At 43.9% G+C, this 24,195-nt stretch overlaps 1 protein-coding gene across 12 annotated transcripts in view; it reads right to left on the bottom strand.

Annotated features, from left to right (window-relative positions):
- The window catches only part of KTN1 (kinectin 1), a 168,407-nt gene that overhangs the window by 99,050 nt on the left and 45,162 nt on the right, over positions 1-24,195 (bottom strand). For 8 of the 12 annotated variants that reach the window (XM_088461377.1, XM_088461381.1, XM_088461372.1 and 5 more), the window contains exons 2-5: positions 16,630-17,189; positions 7,917-8,066; positions 7,297-7,482; positions 4,297-4,427 (exon numbers count right to left, since the gene is read on the bottom strand). In XM_088461377.1, coding sequence (XP_088317503.1) covers positions 4,297-4,427; positions 7,297-7,482; positions 7,917-8,066; positions 16,630-17,155 — 993 coding nt within the window. In that variant the 5' untranslated portion in view covers positions 17,156-17,189. The remainder of the gene's footprint in view (positions 1-4,296; positions 4,428-7,296; positions 7,483-7,916; positions 8,067-16,629; positions 17,190-24,195) is intronic. The other 4 variants (XM_088461375.1, XM_088461376.1, XM_088461382.1 and 1 more) reach the window with 1 other exon arrangement.

Raw genomic sequence — 24,195 nt, 5'->3', positions numbered from 1 at the left:
AGTATCACACACTCAGGCTAAATAACACTCATTTTCAGAAGGAACACAAACGGTTTGATAATCAACTATATGTGCATGGGACAATGCTGTTGTCATTATACCAACACTGCTGTAATGTTTAGAAGCATGTAACAGTGTTGAAAATACGACTTTAAACATGATTGAAAAGTATCAGTTTTAAAGTTATACCGCCGACCAGTGGTGCAAGTAGGTTCATTTTCTTGTAGGCACTACACCCCGTAGTTTCTCGTCATTCAGGGGCAATGGCTGGGGTCTGTCTAGTCCACGAGGGCTGTGTGTTGTAGGCACTTGAAAGCACTACACACCACCATTTCTCGTCACTCAGGGGGCACGACGCTAGGCGTTGCGTAGTGTAGGCTCTGAAAGCACTACACACCAGTTTCTTGTCACTCGGGGAAATGCCCAGGGTCTGTCTTGTCGCCGAGTCTGTGTGGTGTTGATGGTAAGGTAGGAGGGGTGGGTACAGCCAATATCTTAATGGTACACCATACCATACCAGCTTACTTGCACTGCTGCTACCAACATGATTAAAATACTTTATCACAACCTGTTGGCATTGTCCCGTACACATACAGTTTGTTGATATACAGCGTGTTGAAAAAAAAAACAGACTACTTCCCGTTCAGACATCTTTGCGGACAATTTATTAGCTACAACTAGTAAGTCAAGTCACAACTGAGGACAGTAAAGGCTACTTGTGAAAAGTGGATTTTTGGTTACTTACCGTTGAATCCTTTTCTCCGATTCATGCTGGGGGACACTGGACCATTGGGTTGTAGATGGGACTGCAGGAGCTAGCACTTAACTAACTAATCCTTTTAGCTTTAGACCTAAGCTCCTCCTCTCTGCAACCCCATCACACCAGTACAACTTCAAAAGTGCCTGGTAAGGAGAACCATTAACCCAGTGAAAAACATTTATAACAAAAGAACAGAACCGCAGGGACCAACCGGTCAAAAAACCAAACACGACATGATGGAGGGACTGCAGTGTCCCCGGGAATGAATCAGAGAAAAGGGTTCAACAATAAGTACCCAAAAATCCACTTTTCCCTTTCTTCTATGCTGGAGGACACTGGACAATGGGACGTTCAACAGCCTCCCCCAGGGAAGGGAATGCTCAGGCTGCCTGACCGGAGAACTGTACGCCCAAAGTGGGTGTCGCCGAAGGCAAAAACATGAAATCCTTAGCAGAGCAGCCCTTCTAAAACGTGCCTAACTCCACAGGCACCTTAATCTACACTGGCGTGATGGGGTTGCAGAGGGGAGGAGCTTAGGGTTAAAGCTACAGGTTTAGTTAAGTGCCAGCTCCTGAAATCCCATCTACAACCCCATGGTCCATTGTCCCCCAGCATAGAAGAAAGAGAAATGTAAAATATGCTAAGTTGTCATACAAGTCTATAGCCTGATCACTGTTCCTCATTGCCTGTATTGCACATAAACAAGGCCCCAGCACACCTTTATTCTAGTCACTGGAGTTGCTCACATAAAAGCGCCATCTGCAGTGCGGCTGGAAAGGCACATGGTGGTAAGGGGAAAAGTGTTACGTCAAACTATGAAGTCTCAGTCCCTACTTTTATCATTTTGATTGTTCACTTCATCCTCAATAAGTCTTACATTAACTTGTGAATAGTTATTAATTTGGCCAAAATGTGTCTAAAATTGCTTTTATTTATGCGTAAAGCGCTAAGAAAACATTTGAAAAAACAAAAGCGGTGTATATTTCTGAATCATACTGTCATTAGTCGCCATAAGCTAATTAGCATTAACGGCATCAGCAGATTACAATTCATGCACACTTTACAAGAGACCATCTATGCAGGAACTGAAACACTCCTAGATTTGTATACTACGAAAATGGACACAAGTACAGTCTGTAATGCTCCAGTCATGAAGAAACTCATTTGGATTTTTATTTCCTTTCCACTACACTTGCCAACAATGCTGCAACAATAGGCCAACAATATATTCTGCCGAGTCTATTGTGATACTTCCTACAGAAACTGGCACAAGCTGGAGTTCATCCAATATAAAGGGAAACCCACCCACACTGAGCACTTCAAGTGTTATTAAATCAGGAAACGCCATGAAGACGTCACTGGCGACAGTTAACTGACAGCAGAACCAAGCTTCTACAGAGACCAACACGGCACAATAAAAGATAAATACATATATACAGAAAGAGTAAAACATTAACGTAGGACGACCACTTGCATTTACACCAAGATATCTCTGTTGGTGAATATTCTCATCGCTTACAATATTCGCATATCAAATTAGTCACTGCAGTCATCTGAACTGGTTTGTCACATCCATTTGAATGCTCGGCGCAAGCAGAGTCCAACAAGACCTGGCACACATAAAACCAATATTTATATTTTATCCCCCCAGGATTCCTCTCAGTATTAACAAAAACATATTCATAGATGAGACTTATGTATAATATATATATATATATATATATATATATATATATATATATTTTGTTTGTATTACAATATGGTAGCAACAAGCTGCTACTCCTGTGTGGATTAAGCTGCCATCCCTGCTTTGGTAACCGCATAAACCATTGTTACTGCTCAGTGAAACCCAATGACCGTCTTTACATATAGCCGACCTGATTAGTAGTGAATAGGGCGTTAGTTTAATTACAGTGTAATCTTCACTGGTGTAAAAAGGTAATAAGTAGCTAATATCTACCCGACAGATTCCTACTGTCGCACTCAAAATGGCAATAAGTGAAAATATATGAAGTTATATGGGAAGTGGTAGCGAATTACACAAAGCAGAAAGAGTGTAATTCAGAGCTGGCCAACAAGGAACAAAGTCTAAAGTATCCACTTCCCGACTGTGAAACGACAGCACAATGACGACACTGTAATCGTGCTGTCGTTTCACAGTCTGTGATGTGCCTACACTGACCGTTCAGTCATTCGGTGTAGGCACATCCATCATCCCTGTACATGCTGAACCTGACTTGTACGGGCGATGATAGATGTCAAAAATGACTAGCGGGCTCACGCATCGCTGGTCGTTTTTGACATTTACATGGCCGGTTTGCGGACGATTAGCAAGCGATTGAACGATAACGATGTCTTTAACGTTCAAACGGCCTGTTTAATTGCCTAGTGGATACGCACCTTGGGAGAGATGTACTAAGCTCTGAAAAGTGATGAAGTGCAGAGTGATAAATGACCAGCCACTCAGCTCCCAACTGTCACGTTACAGGCTGTGTTTGAAAAATGACAGTTGGGAGCTGATTGGCTGGTGGTTTATCACTTTTCTGAGCTTAGTACATCTGGCCCATATATAACGGAGAGAGAATTTTTTTCTAGTATGTGAATGTACAACAAAACAGGGATATTCAACATGCAGCCCTCCAGCTGCTGTGGAACTAAACATCCCAGCATACACTGCCACAGTTTTGCTGCAGGGCCCCCAGTAAAATCCGGCGCCTCAGTGAGCCAGTTGCAGTCCTACATTGTGACTGGCAGTGGCTTCCCATTGGAAGTGCTACCTGCCAGTCACACATAGAAAATGCAGCCTTCAGGGGGAGGTGTTTTTCCCTCTGGGACAGTCTGCCAGTCCGGGCTGCTTTGCCTTTCAAAACGCTACACAGCTTCTAGGCGCTGCAGTGGATGCAGCCTTAGATATATGAGGCAGCACAGACGGTGTAATGGTTAGCATTACTGCCTCACAGCACTGAGGTCGTGGGTTCAATTCCCACCATGGCCCTACCTGTGTGGAGTTTGTATATTCTCCCTGTGCTTGCGTGGGTTTCCTCCGGGTGCTCCGGTTTCCTCCCGCACTCCAAAAATATACTGCTAGGTTAATTGGCTCCCAACACAAATTAACCCCAGTGTGTATGTGTACATGTGATAGGGAACATAGATTGTAAGCTCCACTGGGGCAGGGACTGATGTGAATGGCCAAATATTCTCTGTAAAGCGCTGCGGAATATGTGTGCGCTATATAAATAACTGGTAATAAATAAATAAAGGTCCATCTCTAAACAGTGCTGGTTTTTTTACATTTATTTCCAAAGTTTTTGCATTTATGTGGGTTGAAGGAATATTTCTCAGCATAATCCAATTGGCCAGAAACAAGTGACAGCCTCTAGTGACTGATCATCCTCCTTAATAATCGCCTCATTTTACCAGCAGTGTGTGCAAATTACAAATATGCTTTTATACCTTTCTGTTTTATAGTTCATTCCAATAAATCTCACATACCACTGTGTTTTAACTGGCTGTATTATCAATAACGATCATCGTACCTTATGTACCATCTCTTGTACAGAACTGGATTTCTTTTTCAGCATCTCCACCACAGACATCGCCTCGTCTTCTGAGAAAATCATATTCTTCATGGACACCAAGAAATCCTTAAATTTCACTTCCGCATTTTCTAAAAGAAAGAAAAAAAAAAGTTCTACCAGGTATATACGATACAGTATTTTGTAGTTCAGCTACATCAAACTAGCAATATTTGAAAGCATTGTGCAGGAAACACAATAATCAATGACACATGATGAACAAGAGGTGACATACGACTGGTTGCTGTCGGACACAAAACACTGCAGCTTATTTCACCTATTCACAGAAAATTTAGCATAAGCTGGGTAGACACTATATGATATATTGTACATATATATCGATCCGGCGTGGATCAGAATGATATATCATATGGATTGTGCAGTGTGCACACACGACAGTCATCCATCGTACCATCCCATCTCCTGTGCTGCACAATGCATCTAATGGCAAGTGCAGCTACTGATAGAGCCAACAGAAGCTGGATCTAACAGTTAAACATGGCAGACTTATGCAGGCCATACATCACTCGGCAGAATCCCTGATGCCAATCCGATTCACCGATCGGCAAATTATGTTGATCGGCAAAATAAATCAGATTAAAAAAAACAGACTCACCGGTTTGAATCATTTTTGGGTCAGAATCAGCAAATTGGGGCCTTGATATAAAAGGTACATGCGTTAGATTTAGGAAATCTGTAAATGGAAGAACTAGGCCAAAAATTTCTTAATCATTTTTGGTATTGCCTTGAATATGTAAAAGTAAACATTAGGGAAAACATTTAAAACAATTTCTGTCTTTTTTTCTATCTAATGGAAATAAAATGAATTAATTTCAACAAAAGAAATTTTAGATGACCCGAAAAACAAACAAAAAAAAAACCCACTGTGTAAAACTTGGCCTGTGATTTATGGGCCCGTGAATTAGCGATCACAAATGCAATTACGTATGCAGATCGAGGAATTGTTAAGTCATTGCGCATGTGTATAAGCCATACTGCGCGTACTCTACAATTGCACTGCGATCAGAGGAATCCATTGTAGAGTGAGTGACAAGCTGTGAGCGTTTGGGGTTGGTGACGGTGGTTGCAGAAACGCAGATGCGCCTGTACGTTCGAACGCCGTTGCATGGGCATGCAGAAATTAGCCACTGCGATTGCAAAAGCAGCTTGAGTACTCATAGCGTGCGACGAGACTTGCAGTTTCTGCGGCTGGTCAGTGTTGCTGTAAATGTGCTTGACGGGCCGATGTGCATCGATGGTACTGATGTTTATGCAGGAGTGTGAGGTTGGACGGGTGTGAGAAAGCCGCAGTGGGCGTCTCTATGCTGGCTGAGCTGTGGCAAGCATTAGCACATTTTCGCAGCTGCGTTGCGTGGGATTTCGCAGCTGATATCGCACTGTGATCCATATTGAATCATGCCTTAGGTCTGGACTCAGGTAGGGGGATTGTGTTAACTTGACCACCATATTCTTATTATAAAAGGACTGTACAATAATTCCGACTTCAAAGGGAATGCTTGCATTATCCCAAGGCTAAATAAAACACGTGCAGATAGATGAAGGAATACTGTAAATGATATTTAAATCCCAATTCTGAACACCTCATTATTCCATTAGCCCAGGAACCATGCTTTAATCTATATAATAAAACTGAATGCGGATTAAAAAAAAAAAAAGAAGTCAGCATGACAGCACATACATGCATTCCCCACCTAAAGTGAACAGCCCATGCCTGACTCAGGACTTAATTAAAATGGAAGAAAAAAAACCTTAAATCCTGCCCTGAGACAAAGTGAAAACGAAAGAAAGGGGGGGAAAAAGTGACAGAGGGGCAGGACAGAGAGACGAATTATGAGTAGGCAAACCAGGAAGTGAGGGGGGCAGTAAGACAGAGAAGGGGAAGAGAAGAGGATTATATAGAGAAAATATAGAAGAGAAGGAAAGCAGGGAATACAAAATATGGGAGAAAAAAAAAAAAAAACAGGATTGTGACGAATCGAGTAAGAGAAAAAGAGGGGGAGAAAAAAAAACCTCAGTCAAATCTGGAGACAAATGATAGTATGTAATATTCCTGTGTTGGAAGCTCTCCTGTTTGCAAGAGAATAGGTCTGTCTTCCTAACTAACCTGAAAGTGCTTGTCTACTGGAGCAATGACATCTAGTCCTGATTGGTTGGTTCAGTACAGTTTATTACTTCTCAGTATTGGCAACATAATGACATCACTCACTAGGTTTAGGGTTTTAAGTGTTAATTAGAATTTATGGCATGGAGAGAAACGTCTTTTGGCTCTGTATAAGGAGCGCATACTGTCTGTATCCATCAGTACATTTAGTGGTAACAGCTCTGTTAAGAGCTACTATTAAGCAATACTACGGTTTAAGGTCTTGCTTTGTTACTGCAAGATGCCCATACCTGCCAAAATCCAGGAAGATACAGATACGAGCTACCTCGCCAACTCATCCCATTGCTGCGGTGGGTTGAACCCAGCATAGTGCTCAGCCTACAACCTTGCACTCAGGAGGTTCCAGTTAGTCATCAGTATAGAGGTGCTGCAGAATCTACACACACCACCGGGAAGTAAATGGTTCCAGGAGCCTGGGAGGTTCTAGGTGCTAGCAACTGTTCTCTTACAACTGGGGGCAAAGTAGCACCATTGGAGTGGTCAGTTATGGGAGGTTACTGATCGCAAGACAAATCTGTAAACCACCTCCCCCAGTCAGGGTCAAATAAGCAGCCCATCCGGTTACAAGACATTTATGAAAGTCACAGTTCCCGTATGCAAAATAGGTCTGTAATCAGATGTGCAATCTACATACCCTCCTTAAATCAAGACCAACAGCATCACATACACTGTCCAACACAGTAAAGAAATACATGCTTAAGATATCCTGTTAAACCGTATAATTAGATAAGACGCAAAGACGACATTTAAAATGAGATAAACATGAAACTCGTAGTTACCTTTGCGCTCACCTTTATCCGTAACGATCTTTCCCTTCTTGCCTCCAGTCTTCTGAACAATCTCTGTTGTCTCTGCTTTCTCAACATTCATAATGTCCTTCTTTTCCACCACCCCAGGGTCAGAGTTATCCATCAGAGGGATGTACACTGTGGGATGAATTAGCGGCTCGTCCACCAGCGCTGAAACTGAAGACAGCATTTGGCTATAAATCGACTTGAAGATCTTGTTTCCCCAAATAGACCAGGTGACCAAACTGACTTGTCAGCCAAGTAAACACTACGGACATTACAGAAGAAGCAAATTCTATTATGGCCATTAAAATGGGGAACTCCTCCATCTGTAAATTTCAGTTAGAAGAGTTGCACAACAGTGACAATGCTGCCAGCAGTCCAGGAGCAGTAATCCCTGGTTTCCTACCAAAGGAAAGATACATCGAAAGGCTGAAATTGTTACTGATTTCTTGTGGCACAAAATAAAACCTAGTAAATAATTATTCCCAGAGTTGGTTAATTTCTAAGCATGCAAGAACAAGCTAGAGCAACACGGAAGACATTCTTGAGGTTTTAAGACAACTTTTAATACATTAAATGTATTTCTAATTGCCTCCAATGTTACGTACGGTTCTCGATTTTTTGCTTCTTCTTCGGAGCAGTCTTCTTTCCGGACACGGGTTCCTGGGGCTTTACCTCTGCAAGTGGAATGACAGACTCTGCCTTCTTGGAAGGCACTACCTGCTCATTCTTCGGCTCTGGATTAATAGGGGAGTCATCTGTTCAACATAAAATAAATTGTATGTAATCTGTTTATTAAATAATCATTTATTTCACCACTCTTTAAAATGACAAGATGACCTGTAAATGACTGCATTGGCTACTGTATCCCACACTATTCTGTTCTGCCCATGCCTTTTACATGGGAAAGAGTAAAGCCATTCAGGTATTGCTCTATAATAATGATCAAAATTGCAGTTTCTAGAACTTCAAACTAGAACACAAAGGGGTCTATTTACTAAAGTGTGGGTTTTTAGAACCAGAGATGTTGCCCATAGCGACCAATCAGATTCTACTTAACATTTATCTAGCAGCTTCTAGAGCAGTGTTGGCTAACCTTGACACTCCAGCTGTTGTGGAACTATATATCCCAGCATGCCCTGCCACAGTTTTAGCATGCCCTAATAGCAAAACTGTAGCAGTGCATGTAGTTCCATAACAGCTGGAGTGTCAAGGTTAGCCAACACTGTTCTAGAAGATAATAGCTAAAATCTGATTGGTTGCTATGGGCAACATCTCCACTTCTAAAAACCCGCACTTTAGTAAATATACCCCAAAGCATGTAAATGGAGTCCAATAGCAGAGTTTCCAATATCTGCATATCCACTCACATATTTACTTGCATTTACCACTGATTTTAGCTAATGCATGGAGTTCAATGGAGAGACCTCTAAAGATCTTCGGAACACAAATAAAACTGCTAGTTAATAAACTTAGGGTGAGATGTATCAAGCCTTAGAGCAGAGTTTTTCAACCAGTGTGCTGTGCCACAAGCGGTCCACAAGTGTGCCACCAAAGTGCCGCCGGAGATGCCCACCAGCCACTGCCAGTTTAACTTTGAGCCCGGTCAGCACTAGTCTCTTACAGGTAGCCAAAATGCTGCCCAGGCCGTGACCTATGAGACGAAGCGATGTGACCTCATAGTTCACGCACGCCGCAACCCGTCCTGCCCGCACTCCACTGCTCTAGCTCTGCAGTGTGTGTGTGTGTGTGTGTGTGTGTGTGTGTGTGTGTGTGTGTGTGTGAGTGTGACCGAGGCTACACACCACTGACTGCTGGGTGCTGGTGCCACACTTGTGACTAAGGGACAGGGACGACTGGGAGCTCCTATCTCTGCTACCATCAGGACAGGTCAGGTAAGTCTTTTGTGGGGGGCTGAGGCAATAATTGAGTTTTATTTATTTTTTTCTGTGGGGGCCAATGTCTGATTTTTTTATCTGTGGGGGCTAATACAGTGATCGCAAAATATGCGCTATAGTGCGTTTTTACGTGCTACAGAAAGTTGAAGACCCGGTTTTTAATATTGATTGGGCAGCACCGCAGCAGCCAATCGCTGCCGTCTTCTCAACCAATCGACGGCGTCTCCTTAACCAGAAGCTGCTGGCAGCATCTCCTCAACCAATCGCTGCTGGCAGCATCTGATCCAAATGCCGCCTGACACCAGCTCCCTCCATACCTGCCAGCGTGCTCTCCAGAGGCTCCGGTCCACCTGATCAGTAGCGGGCCCCACACAAGGCCTGGAGTCCGAACCAGTAAAGGGTGGCTGCCAGGCGGCTGCCCACATTCAACAGGTACTGTACCTGCTAGAGTCTCCATCCTTCCCGTACTGCCCCTGCTCTGATTGACACTAGTAGTTTCATGCACTGGACAGCGTTCTGGCTATCGAGGATCGCCTGACTGATGGGGCTGTATTAGTTTGCCCTGCTGGGACCGGGAGGCTCCATGGCTCTAACGCCAGGTGGTGTATCCATCTCTTGTTGTTGGTGGCATAATCATTACCTGGTTCTTGCTGTCCTAATCGCTGGAGTGCCCGTGGCCTGCTGAGGTGGTCCCCTCCCGTGATGGCTTCCCATGCCCCTGCGCTGGACCTGTCTCCATGACCACTGGGTTCTTGATACTCTCCATGGAGGTGCGCTCCTGCTCTCTCCTTGTGCCTTTTGCTGGGATGCCGGTAAGGTAAGTCTGACTGCTACTACCCTTTTCTACAGCCACCACGGTGTGGTGGACATCCTCCTTCTTGCTTATCGCTCTACTCTTTAGTTCCCTTTCTTTGTCACTTGTTCTACCCCCTCTCTCTCTTTGTCCTCCATTGCATTCTACATGTGGACTTTGTTTTACCCAGATCCTCCAGTGAGGCTGTTTTTTTTCATCATTACTAGCTTGGCCTGCTCTCTGTCTGGAATCACTGGCCCATTTATAGTTTACTATACTACTCTGCTGTTGGGTTGCTATTACTTGTGTAGGCATCACTCCACTGTGCCACATTAGTTGTTCTCACCCGCTTCATCCTACGGGTTTACTGTTCATTTAAATGCTGTTGTTTATATCCTTAGCCTGCTATCCGGCCCGGAGATGGACACTGCGTGCCGAGGGCTCCTAGCAGGAGGAAGTAGGAAACCACTGCCCCCAACTGCTATCTACCCTTGTCCCCTCCCTACCCCCAGTACTACCCCAGCTGCTATCTACCCTTGCCCCCTCACCACCTTCAGTATTGCCTACCTCTATTCCCCTCCTTGCCCCCCTCAGCACTGTCGCAACTGCTGTCTGCACTTACCCTTCCCTACCCCCAGCTTTGCCTGTCCCACTGTAGCCCTAGCTCTACACAAACTTCTCCCTTCATTTACCCCAAGCTGTTCACAACAATTGCTTGCCCCCTCTACCCCAACTGCTACCTACCCCCAGCACTGTCCTAACTGCTGCCTGTCCTCACCCTCCCCCCTCCCAAAATGTGTGAATGGACCCAGAAACAATGGAGCAGTACCCCAACTACTCAAAGTGAGGGGTCCCTGGGACCCACAAATTTTTTTGCTCAGCGCGATCACTGCAATGTCTGATTTTTTTTGTGGGGGCCAATGTGTTTGTGTCCTTTCGCAGTGGGGGACTGATGGTGTGCCTTGGCAATTTTACAGTTTAAAAAGTTGAAAATCACTGCCTTACGGTGGCCAAATCGGGCCAATATTGTGCAAGTGTGTAGCCGACCTTAAGCCGCGTATCCACTTGCCTATTAAAATGAGCGATGAACAATTACAATGTTGTAATCGGACTGTCGTTCCACTATCTGCTAGTGGATACGCACCTTTAGAGAGATAAAGTGGCAACCAATCGGCTCCTAATTGTCACTTTACAGGCTGTGTTTGAAAAATGACACTTAGGAGCTGATTGGAGGGTACTTTATCTCCATCTACTTTCTCTCTCTTGAAGGCTTAGTACATAGACCCCTTAACATCTCATGTAACATTAATATAAGAGATTACTACGAAGCAATTTGCAGGAACAATTCTATACAAAGAGTGTCCCTAGCTACTGTATAAGTCCTCAGTGGTAAAATTATGGCATTTATATTACAGTTATATCAGTGAAGTGTAGTCAGACACCTAGAGGTTAGCATGAAAATGCTGTATTACGGTTCATGCACTTGTACTGTCTGCTAGTAACCCGATAATTACTTATGATACTGCATCTTATCCTGCATGAGACATGTTTCCTTTCATCAGCTTAGTGCTAAGTAATAGATTTAGGTAAACCGACAGGTGTATCTTGTCATTAACAAAAGTAACTGCGGCCTTAGTAAAATCAGACAAATTAAAGTGGGAAACCAGGGAGGCGTTCCTTAGTGACAGACGCCAATCATCCATGTTCTTCAGGACACAAGTAACACACTGAGCTGCATGATTTGTATATTTATTGATTAGCCTATTTGATTATTTGCAGATTGTCTCCCAAAATGAAGAGAGTCCACAACAATCGTACCAACATTACAGACACGCAGCCCCAGACAGTCTCAAAGTTCACTTGATTAGATGTATATACACCTGAAAGGACACTTGTACTCATTATGGGAACGTAGAGCATGGGGGGGTACATCGCACACTAGCAAAAACATGATCCATCACCATCCAGTGCAAGGCTGACATACCCTGGCTGGAGATAGGTAAAAATACTTTCATAATCCTACCATGGTCATCCAGATGCAAACTCAGTGTCATGTAATCTTACCCAGAGGTATATAGGTGCAAACACACAGTGATGTAATCTTACCAAGAGGCATATAGGTGCAAACACACAGTCATGTAATCTTACCCAGAGGCATATAGGTGCAAACACACAGTCATGTAATCTTACCCAGAGGCATATAGGTGCAAACACACAGTCATGTAATCTTACCCAGAGGCATATAGGTTCAAACACACAGTCATGTAATCTTACCAAGAGGCATATAGGTTCAAACACACAGTCATGTAATCTTACCCAGAGGTATATAGGTGCAAACACAGTCATGTAATCTTACCCAGAGGCATATAGGTTCAAACACACAGTCATGTAATCTTACCCAGAGGTATATAGGTGCAAACACACAGGTCATGTAATCTTACCCAGAGGCATATAGGTGCAAACACACAGGTCATGTAATCTTACCCAGAGGCATATAGGTGCAAACACACAGTCATGTAATCTTACCCAGAGGCATATAGGTGCAAACACACAGTCATGTAATCTTACCCAGAGGCATATAGGTGCAAACACACAGTCATGTAATCTTACCCAGAGGCATATAGGTGCAAACACACAGTCATGTAATCTTACCCAGAGGTATATAGGTGCAAACACACAGTCATGTAATCTTACCCAGAGGCATATAGGTTCAAACACACAGTCATGTAATCTTACCAAGAGGCATATAGGTTCAAACACACAGTCATGTAATCTTACCCAGAGGCATATAGGTGCAAACACACAGTCATGTAATCTTACCCAGAGGCATATAGGTGCAAACACACAGTCATGTAATCTTACCCAGAGGCATATAGGTGCAAACACACAGTCATGTAATCTTACCCAGAGGCATATAGGTGCAAACACACAGTCATGTAATCTTACCCAGAGGTATATAGGTGCAAATACAGTCATGTAATCTTACCCAGAGGCATATAGGTTCAAACACACAGTCATGTAATCTTACCAAGAGGCATATAGGTGCAAACTTACAACCTATAATCTTACTCAGTATTATCCATCTGCAAAACACACAGGAGCTGATTCAGAGATGGACGGAATTGAAGAGCAGCACACAAGCGGCTGTGCAATTCCGTCCATCTCAGATGCAAATGCTGAAGGTGGTGCCAGACAGGCAAGCTCAATGCTGCGACCAAAGTGGCAGCCTGGGATCACTATCACAACCGATGGTTGCTCCTTTGGTCAGGGCTGTGGGAACGGTGACCGGCCACGCCCCTGCTCCCCCCCCCGGCTCCCCCCGCTCCAACCCCCCCCCCTCAAACGCTGCAGCATGTCAACCATGCTGTAGTCTGGGAGCGTAATTGGAGGACCCGTTCTGCACATGCGTAGACCCGGAAACATCGGAGATGGGCGTTATTCATCGGGTTAGCGCACATCTCTGAATCAGGCCCCACAGTTCCATATTTTACCCAGTATCATCCATCTGCAAACACAATAATCATCATCATCTAGGGGCAAGCAGAGTCGCATAATCTTACACATTTTTTGCAGGTGGATAATACTGGGTAACAAAAATAGTCACCAACTGGCGACTCTGACCAAAATATGATCGGAATTGATGAATCAGGTTGTCCAACATGTTGGATTTCGCAGACCAATTTGGGCTGTAGATTGCCAGGATACAGTAACGATCAGTCGTTTTGCAGACCGGTCTGCCGACAGAACAACTTTTTTTTACATGCGTCTAGTAAAATGACAACCCTTTGAGATTATGTACAGTTATGGGCACAGTCATGATTTACTGATCCGATCTCTGGATGAAAAATATCTGTATAGTATCGCCATTTGCTGGTTTGGGCAATTGTTAAACCAGGGAAGGGAGGGGGGGAATCTTTTTGTGATTGCTGAGGTATGGTGTAAACACACAGGGCTCAATTCAAAGCTGCTCGCTAGGTGCGTTCGCTCGCAGCAAAAGTAGGCAAATCCGCAATCGCACGGCAAGGCAATAGCACGCCCACTACATCTTGGTGTGCGATCGCCCTGTGTATGCAGACGCCCACTTTCCCACGTCATGTCCAGGAAGTGTATGCAACCATCGGTAACATCAAGTACCATCTGAAGCGATCGCAGCACTTGTGGCTGACCATGCCCTACCGCAAGCGCTACGAGTGATTCAGTGTGATTTTCAACCATGTGACGTTTACTATGACGCTGCGTTTTAATTATGCACGCCTCTGAAACGGTGTTGAGATGCTCAGGCACGCCTGCATTCGCACCACCACTCCCCCCGTTTTCATGGACCATCCCGTCACCACCCACAAACGTCTTGTCCTGTCACTCTAGCTGGCGAGCTGTCTATGCGCAGCGAGCGAACGCTTCCCGATCGCATGGACTAGTTCACGCACTGCGATGCATACGCATATTGCAAAAATCGACTAGCTGCGTACGAACGCAGCCTAGCGAGCGGGTCCCATAATACTACTGATAATCATCCAGCTGCACACTAATGCTGCCCCATCCACTACACGATACGGGGACGACGACACGATTACGACGCCGTTGACTACCGCGGAGTGAAGTGCATACACTGAACGCTCAGACGGCGGTCGTCAGGTTCGGGCAATGATTGATGTTAAAAACGACCAGCAGGTGTGCGCATCGCTGGTCGTTTTTAACATTTGCGGGCAAATTGCCAAGCGATGGAGCGATAACGACGGTCGTTATCGCTCCATCGCTAGGTTTAATTGCCTAGTGGATGGGCAGCATAACAGTCCCATAATCCTACCCAGTGTCACCTAGGTGCAAACAAAGTCTGACTCAAAACACAAAACTGCATCAACAATACAATGCAAATATACACTCTCAAGCAAAATACACTTAAAATTGCCCACCACCAGTTAAACATACAGTACTCCAGTAAAACAAATATAGTCCCACAGATGCAAGTACAAATACACTTACAGTGTAACATGACAGAGAGACGCACAAATTGCAGTCTGTGACAACATTTAAATGGGAGAAAATAGATGTTGCTGGAAGCATTAAACTTATGCAACCTGTAAGCTAAATACAGGACCACTTAACATAGCTGCAAATACAGCAGAGTGAATGATTTCTGAAAACATCAATGTTTAAGGAAATGCTTTAAAAAACAAACAAAAAAAAACATTAAAATCACTCTCAACAGCAATATCCGCTGCTTATTATCATTGTTAATGTTTCCTGGAACACTAACAATTTACAAATAAAAAAAGTCTTCCTTTTAATGTACCAAAAAGTCATGCAGACAATAGAAAGACATAAGAACAACAAAACCCATTCTCTAGCGACCCCAAAAGACAACATCACACATGTAGTACTATATTTAATGAGGTTGAAGAAAGAATGGTAGATTGCCTGATTTTCCCGTTCTTCATAGTCTGCAGTTCCTTCCAGTAAACTTTCATAATATACTCATGATCATAGTCTTTGGAGTTAAGAGGAAGATTACATGCTATAGTACATGAACTCTCCTGTCTGTTGTACAGAAAACGGGTCAGCACTTAAGATTGCTCCTCCCAATATTCTCAGATGTTACCATGATCGGGGTAGGGGGAACAAGAGTCAATATTTAAAATGTTTAACAATGCTTTCATGAATAAATATTATGGCTTATTGCAATACAAAATGACTACGTATCTCTGGAGCCTATGCATTCAGCCATTTCTGAACAAGCCGTTGAAACTAACTGGGGGTAAATGTAATAGGATGTGGCTTTGAGACATCGATGAGTCCTGTGCGAGAGTGCCTGATGTTATAAAGTAGCAGTCTTTCAATAGGCAAAATCAACCTGGTACACGGGACCTCATTCAGACCTGCTCGCAAGTGGGTCGATGTAGAGGGCCTGCGCTCGCACTGCGCGTGCGCAAGCCCCGGAGCAAGTGACAAATGCACTCGCTCTGGGGCTCGCTACAAAAGGGGCGGCTGTCGATGTTGATCGACAGCTCGCCCCGTTTGTAGGCTGAGTGGGGGGGTGGCCGGACAAACGGAGGCGTTCCTGAAGGCGGCTCAACTGACATCACCAGTCAGTAGGGAGCTTCCTGCTCTATTAGAGCAGGAAGCTACCTGGGGCTTGCGGTAGACGAGACCCTACCGCAAGGGTCTTGTCGCAAGCCCCGATGGTCTCTACCATCGCAACCATCACCTAGTCACTCGCTAAAGCTGTCGGTGGTAACCCACAGCTTAGCGAGCGGCCTGTAGGCCGCCTCTCAAAAGAAAAGCGGCCGCCCTCATTCAGAGTGAGCGCTCGCTTTTTGCGAGCGGCTCTGAATGAGGTCCACAGTGCATGCTACAAAGCAAGACTGCAAAGTCTGACAGGCATTGTCGGATTGCTGAAAGCACCACCTTCTGTCCAGCTACAGGGGTGTGACAGCATGGTTGACATACAGTATGTAATTAAGTATGAAAACTCCAGGTATTTCATGTATATCATTCAGCTCAGTAATGTGTTCTTCTTTGAAATATATTAATGGCAAATTGTGGTTTAGTTTTAAAAATCTCTTCTATTTTCTTACACAAAACAAGGTTATGAGGAGAATAAAAAAACAAAATAAAAAAAAAGATAAATACCTCGCCCATTTTTCTGCTTTTTCTGTCCTTGCTTTTTCTTGAACCCAGCGGCTTCAGGCGGTGGAGTTGGCTGCTTTGTTACTGGAACAGCTTCCGGTTTCTTTACAGGAATCTTTGTCCCATTGACTTCTTTGTTAACATGCTCCTCCACCACCGGCTTTGGCTGCTTCTTGTCCTTCTTCTTGCGCTCTCGGACATTGGCAGTGGTCTCTGCTTGAATTACAGGAGCTGGAACAACATGTTCTTCTTCACTGGACAGAGCATCCCCCAAATCAAAGTCCCGCGTGGCCGCCTCGGAGTCGGACTCGTGAAGGTTACCGTTCTGAGATTCCTTCTTCTTGTTCTTTTTCTTGTCACTTTTCTTTTTGTCGATCTTAATGAAGGGGAGCTTCTGGTCCTTCTTCTGCTTCTCAAGGATCTCGTCATACGACGTCTCCTTCATAGAGAGCCAGAACAGGAGGAAGATGACCAGAACGACCACAAGTGGGAAGAGGATTGTAAAATACATTGACTCGTAGAACTCCATTGTGCTTTCTTATTGTTGTGCAGTATGTGTTTTCCTAAAAGATTTAAAAAGCACAAAATTATATTTTAGTACTTCTGTGTAAAAATGTACAGACATTGTTGACAGCCATTTTGTTTTCTAATAATTCAATAAATTTGCAAGCACAAAATTAGAGAATATATATATATATATCTATCTATCTCGCTAGACTGTGGACAGTGCACTAAGGCAGCGGGCAGGTGTGTGTGTGTGATATGTGCACTTAATTAGAATGAACAAATCATGGATGAAAGTTTCATAAAACTAAAAAATACTATTATTAGTGATCCGCCCCGGCTTTACACAGGAGCGAATTTGGATTTGCAGCGATAGTCTTTTTTTTTTAACCAAAAACTTAGAAGATTGCCTTGTAGACGACATTAATCGTGTTCCTCCTGACATCAGCTAAAACTATTTCATTTTGACGTGACACACAAAAGGGCCACATAGAGTTGTCCATGAGAAAAACAGTCTCCACTTATGTCAACTCCAGCCACGTTAATCGTCTGTCCCTGCGCTTTATTTATGGTCATGCTAAAGCAGACTCTTACCGGGAATTGGACTAGTTTGGAATTAAAGAATCGTTTTCCACATAAATGAAATAGGTAAAAAAAAAAAAAAAAAAATGGGAAAAACTGAGATTTTGTATCAGTAAATGGGGCTTACATCAATTTACATCAATGTCTACATGGTATAAAATAAAGCCCATCAATATAATCTCTCTCCAACGGTTTAGGCAGTGTAAGCCAAGAAAGCGCTCGGATGTCCGTTTTTTCATTGACTTGCTTCACTAAAATCATCAGTGCTCAGCTCCCTTTTGTCATATATTAATGTGTCATAGACCTAAACCTTCCTCCACAAATGCTCTATAGAAGAGTGAAAACTGCATAAAAATCCGTCCAGTGGTTTTTGAGAGCCCTGTTTGTGGCCACACCCATCCCTGCAAGATTAAGCCACATCTCCATAGCAACCCCAGAGTTCCCAGCTGGGAGTGATGTCAGGTGGGATCTGCCTATATATAAGAGATCCATTACACACTTACATTCAGTCCCTGATGAAGGCCTGAGAGGCGCTACGCGTTGGACCCATCACTATCTCATTCTCACTGAACATAATACCTACAGCTGACTCCCTGTCAGTACCCGCGATCGCAGGATTTTGCCACCAGGAAGTGCAGCAGTGCTCTAGATAGAGCCGATACACCAGACACCTACCCTCCTCTGCAGCATCCAGTCTCCCCGCCGGCCGGTTGAGTGGCCGTAAGCGTCAGCAGACAGCCGGAGGCCGCGTGATCGCGGCACCCGGCGGTCTCACCGCTCTCGGTGATTACACGGACATCTAGCTGAGTGTGCAACCGGACGCACACTCCAGCAGAGACGTAGGAACCCACAGATTTCACCTTAAAGAAGACACAGAAGACCGGGTAAGTTGTTGGACCGGAGGGCTCGGGACGCCGCCCCTCCAGAGCACAACACCCACTAGGACAGTGTTCTCCAGGACATTTACAAGCGGTCATTTTGATTCAGTATTTCCTATTTTATTTTTTATTTCTTTTACCCCCTTCCTTTCTTCATCACCAGCTTCAGCCCCATCATATCCTTATTCCCTTCCCACATCACCAGGAAGCATTGTGTCTTCCTTATCAATCATCCCTCTGCCCCGCATTTTTATGGCACAATAAAGCCTTTACACATCACTCCTGCCCAGGAGCATTATTTCATTCTCATTACCTTACTATTTTTTCATTATAGCATTAACAACACCTACTGGTTATGCACAGACTCTATTGTATTTATTCAGATCAGAATTAGGAGAGTGGGAATCTCTCCTTGTGTCCGCAGCTAACCATACCAATTAGGAATTAAGCGCAGATTCATTTATTGTTATCTATTGTTTTTGAGATTAGCCCGAACATGTATAGATCACTCTAACTGTACTAGTCTTAGTTATTTATTTTTAGAATTTTTTTAAATTAGGATTCCAGTGACAGCAATTGCCAGTACTAGTCACGTTTAAAACTTCCCACCAGAGTATCGGTGCTAGAGGAGTATGTAGGGTAAGTGGTAAAGCGATGTTTGGCCGTCAGGCTGGAGCAGAGCTCACGGTACAGTGCGCCCATCATCTAAACATAGTAGAATGTGGACCAATATTAGGGTGCAGCCTCATCACTAGGAGCCTAACAAAAATGACTCATTAAGTGTCTACACATAAATTTCACCAACAAAAGGGACAACCATCAGTTGTGAGGATAGTATTTGCTCTTTAAGGATCCTCCCTGGTCCTAACATCCACATCTTATAAGACTTGAGATCAAATGTAATAGCCTGCTATTTGCTGGAGCTGGCGTGTTTCTAGCAGTATATATTCTTTAGATTTAAAGCTGCAATTAGTTTAAAAGGCATAACCCACTGGACTATCAGGACAGAATCACACCGGCTCCCTCAAATCGTGGGCTATTACAAATGGCCCTTGAACATTTTCAGACCACATATTAGAAGAGGTAGCATATCAGTGTAGTGTCAGTATAAGCTGCTGCTTTCTTCCACTTTCCTCAGCTAGAAGTGAACCGTTTGCAGCTGACTAAAGAGTTCGATATATTGAAATTACGAACCAATTCTGTGTGAGTGTCACTGGCTGCCTTAATACCACTTTATGCAGCACAAACTCTCAATCTTCCATATGCGAGGCTGTCCCAAATTTGAAGGGCAACGCAAAGCACATTTTCCGTTTATATCTGAGCAAGAGAATAAGCGGAAAACACAGGAGCTGATTTAGCTAAGCCTATTTAAGAAAGGATAACACGTTTCTGCTGCACTGCACATGAACCCAGCAGGCCAGAGGGTGGGTTGATATGAAAGATGACAGTGCAACAGCTTTCCTTGGGCATATTACCATCACCCAGTGAAGCAGCTCTGTAGTGCTCTCTTTTTACCTCCTGCTTAGGGCAGAGGCCAAAACTGGCATTGCACCAACTCACATTACACTGGGGATGACTGAATTCAAACATTTCAATACACTTCTTTGCACTTTTTCAGGGGGAGTTCCTACAGGGGTTTACAGACAGGCCGATATATTGTTCATACAGCCGATGTATAATATATCGTCCCAACCATTGGTCAGAGTGTACACACGAGATGCCTGTAAACAATGCAGTTCACAGATATATCGCATCTGCAGTGTGTTACATGGTGCAAATATATATCGTTCATATTGTTCGTTGTGTATACACGATCGAATGACTGAATGATATACCGTATCACCCTGGTCTACTAAGGAACTTTTATAACTCTTCCAACTGTAGCCCTTGGTCAGGGTTCGACAAATGGGTATTATGGGCAAAAGTTAGGAGCCATCAACCTACACAATTTCTCTTTCAAAAGACTAAAAGGTGCGTACACACGGTACGATTAAAATGCACAATAGCAATATCGATCATATTGTGCATTTTTCTGTGCCTCCAACCCACCGACATGTGATGCACGGGCACGTATGGGTGATAACGATATCGTCCATCGCCCATGCATGCAGGGCAACCTAGTCGATATCAACCAGGTTACTATAGGGACCCGCGGGTCGTTGGCCATCGTTGATGGGTTGATGATGTGCTGAATGATCGATATCGATCATCCAGCACACCCGGGAGTTTGTTCAACGATATCGTTAACGATCGTCCTGTGTGTATGCACCATTAGAGCATCACAGTACAGTATACCAGGGACAGGCTGATTAGTAACAGTTATAATATAGAAGTGCAGCTACAGTATTTCTCTCTGATTCACTGCCAGAATGTCTGAGGACTCATCAGTAATTCCATCAGCGCACAGACGAGACCAGGGACGTCCCCTAATTTCTAGTAACCATGATGACAAGAGATTTTGTTGAGCCCTGCTCTACAGTATAGGTAAAAACACATTAACGTGCTTAATTCCCTGTAAGAGTTCATTCAGAAATAAGATTCTTTGTGCACAAATCTGTGGTACTGTTAAAGGGAAAGTCTTCTTTGAGAAACACAGTTACCTAATCTGCCACCATTTTATTATGCAGATTGGGGGGCTCTCCCCCAGCTTCCAGGAGCCACATATCACATGCTGAACTCATATAACAGGGAAAGGGTGCCCCTAATGCTCAAAGAGCTCAGTAATAGGGAGATCTATCAAAACCCGCTTTTGATTCATTTCCAATTGTAAAGCGCAACGGAATATGCTGCGGTATATAAGAGACTGTTAATAAATAAATAAATTTCCCCTTCACCTCTGTGATACAACTAATGAGTCCATCACCTTGTGGTGAAAACCCTCAGCAGAATTTATTCCCGGCTTCAGCTACATAAGGGCAGGCAAGTTAGCATACAGTTGTTTAAAAGTGGTCCTAACTCTTTAACATAGATACTCAACTGATTCTACAAGTTGGCCTAGTGTCTCATTTTAAGCTTGATCACACAACACACTTAAATACTTTGTGCTGCTGTTAGCATTTTAATGCTATAAATGTACGCAGGCTGTTCCAACCCCATCAATGACAGACTGCAAGTCAAGCACTGACCATATTGGATTAGGTAAAACCAGAATGAAGCTGTCTGAAGTATTCCAAATTGCAAGATTCCCATAAAGCATAATAATTTCACCATTGCGTTTCTATGTTCATCTATATTTGAAATCCAGCCACAACAGTAACGGCTGTCAAAATAGTCCACTTATAAATTAGCAATGCTAAAACAATTTTCAAGGTAATATAGGTCTTGATTGGCACAAATACTATAAGGCACACAGACATCACAGTTGCAGTCTGCTGCCTGAGTGCTAGGAGGATTTGTCCCTGTGACTAGTCGTATAGAGAGGATCCAGTCACTGTTGTGCTCCCAGCTGCTCTATCCAGGCTCTGCCAAGCTCCTACTGCCTTCTAAAAGCAAATCGCGGAAAATGAAGTGTGTGCTTGTAAAAACGAATGAGTGATAACTCAGCCGTCATGAAATCCTTTCGCTCTTCACTTGATTAACCTGATCCAATCAGACTATTTGCTGAACACCATAATCTCAGCACTTGAAATGCCCTCCAGGTAAATACTTTTCATTCTTCTGCTGCCAATTTAGCTGACATATGCTCCTGCATTTTAAAGGGACTGTCTAGTGAACCTGAAGGACCACTAAACCCTACAAATGAAATTTTAAGATCTCAACCATGACAGTAAAAACACACTGTGTAACATTAAGCGGACGTCCATTGCCACGCTGTTAAAAAGTAAAGAATAACCTCACAAACAACTACATTCGAGTGAGAGCTGAGCCTCATCCCATTCCTTTAGGGCAACAACCTTAATCTAATACTGGTCACAACGCCGCAGTGATAGATCACTGTACCGTCCGCGTACATGAATCAACCAAACCGCACAGTGCCATCTGTAAATCAAGTTCATCAAGCGGTCACTCACACTCTGCCTGCTCAATTAGAGAATAACTTACCTCATAAAAATGGCAACTTGCAACAGAAGAGTTTAAAAGAAAATTATATGGGCAATTCTTATATATAAAACCACACCAGGTGGTCCATTTGGATCCATGCCAGGTTTTAGGGGGTACAGGTCCCTGTCGGACCTCCCATTGGTATACGCTGGCCACAACTTTGACCCGAGGAGCCTGTTCTGCGCCTTCCACTGGATGGATTTGGACGACATCAAATTATAAAACTTAATAACCTGAAGATTTAAACCCAGGCAATGCCGGGTACTTCAGGTAGTTTAGTATAAACAGTTATTGCACATATATTATTCAGATCTATAATGTACATCCTTTGTTCTATAGCAATATGACTACACACCAATATTAAACAGTGACATTAGTTGCCCTTTAAGAGTGCAGTTCTTAAAAGTGAGTAGCTACGTTATAATTGCAAAACATACTTTGGTATGTTTTGCTCGATACACAAGAAAGAAAATGTTTCTGTGTAATTAGTATAGTATAGCACATTAGAAAACATGCTTTAAATTGTATAATTAACACTCAAGGGTGGAGGCACCTACTAAGTGTTCCAAAACAAACATATTCGGATGTACAGCTAAAATTGTATCTGGCTTTTTACAGAGAAGGGGGTTTTCTGTAACACACACTGGCCATGGAATCTGCCACCGCTTACATTATTCAGCAGAGCTCCTCAAAGGGACTACCGTGTTTCCCCGATAATAAGACACTGTCTTATTTTTTTTTTGGGTCAAAAAAACACCATAGGGCTTATTTTCGGGGTAGGTCTTATTTTAATTAACATTGACAGCAGTGCCCCTTATGCAGGCCCCCTTGTAGAAGTGCCCCTTATGCAGGCCCCCCGCCTTGCAGGCCCCCTTGAAGAAGTGCCCCTTATGCAGGCCCCCCTTGCAGGCCCCCTTGTAGAAGTGCACCTTATGCAGGCCCCCTCCTGTAGCAGTGTCCCTTATGCATCCTCCCTTATTGCAGTGCAAGAACCCTGTAATTGATCCCCCACCCACCAGTACAGTACGGTACTTACCTGACTCGCCGCCGTCCGGGATGTCCCTCTCACTTGCGCGCTGACTGGATCTAACATGATCCAGCAGGCGCGGCCGCACAGGATCCTCAGCGCGCGGGTGACGTCATGATGTCACCCGCGCACTGCATGACTGGGAACGCTGGCCTCTGAAGCGTTCCCAGCTCAAAATGGGATTTCGGTAGGTCTTATTTTCGGGGTAGGGCTTATTTTGGACCGGGTTACAAAAGTAAGGGTAGGGCTTATTATCGGGGAAACACGGTATTCGAGACATCACTTTCTGATCCATGTCTGTGCGTATGAGCCAGTGTCGCCATATAAACTTTTTTTTAGTACCTAAATTTCAGGACTCTGTCAATAAGAGGTTTCTGGATAATTTAGTGTTTCCCAAATCTGGTTTTCATATTTCCCAAATAACAAGAGATATGGTAAGAACTTACCTTTGTTATCTCTGTTTCTACGAAGTCCATAGGGTCCACAGGGTTGACCTTGGGGTATAGGTTGGGAACCAAATCCGGGCACCACGCAGTT

Source organism: Taudactylus pleione, unplaced genomic scaffold (assembly GCF_031769625.1).
Source record: "Taudactylus pleione unplaced genomic scaffold, aTauple2 ptg001041l, whole genome shotgun sequence".
NCBI lineage: Eukaryota > Metazoa > Chordata > Amphibia > Anura > Myobatrachidae > Taudactylus > Taudactylus pleione.
This window is presented reverse-complemented; position numbering and strand designations above follow the sequence as displayed.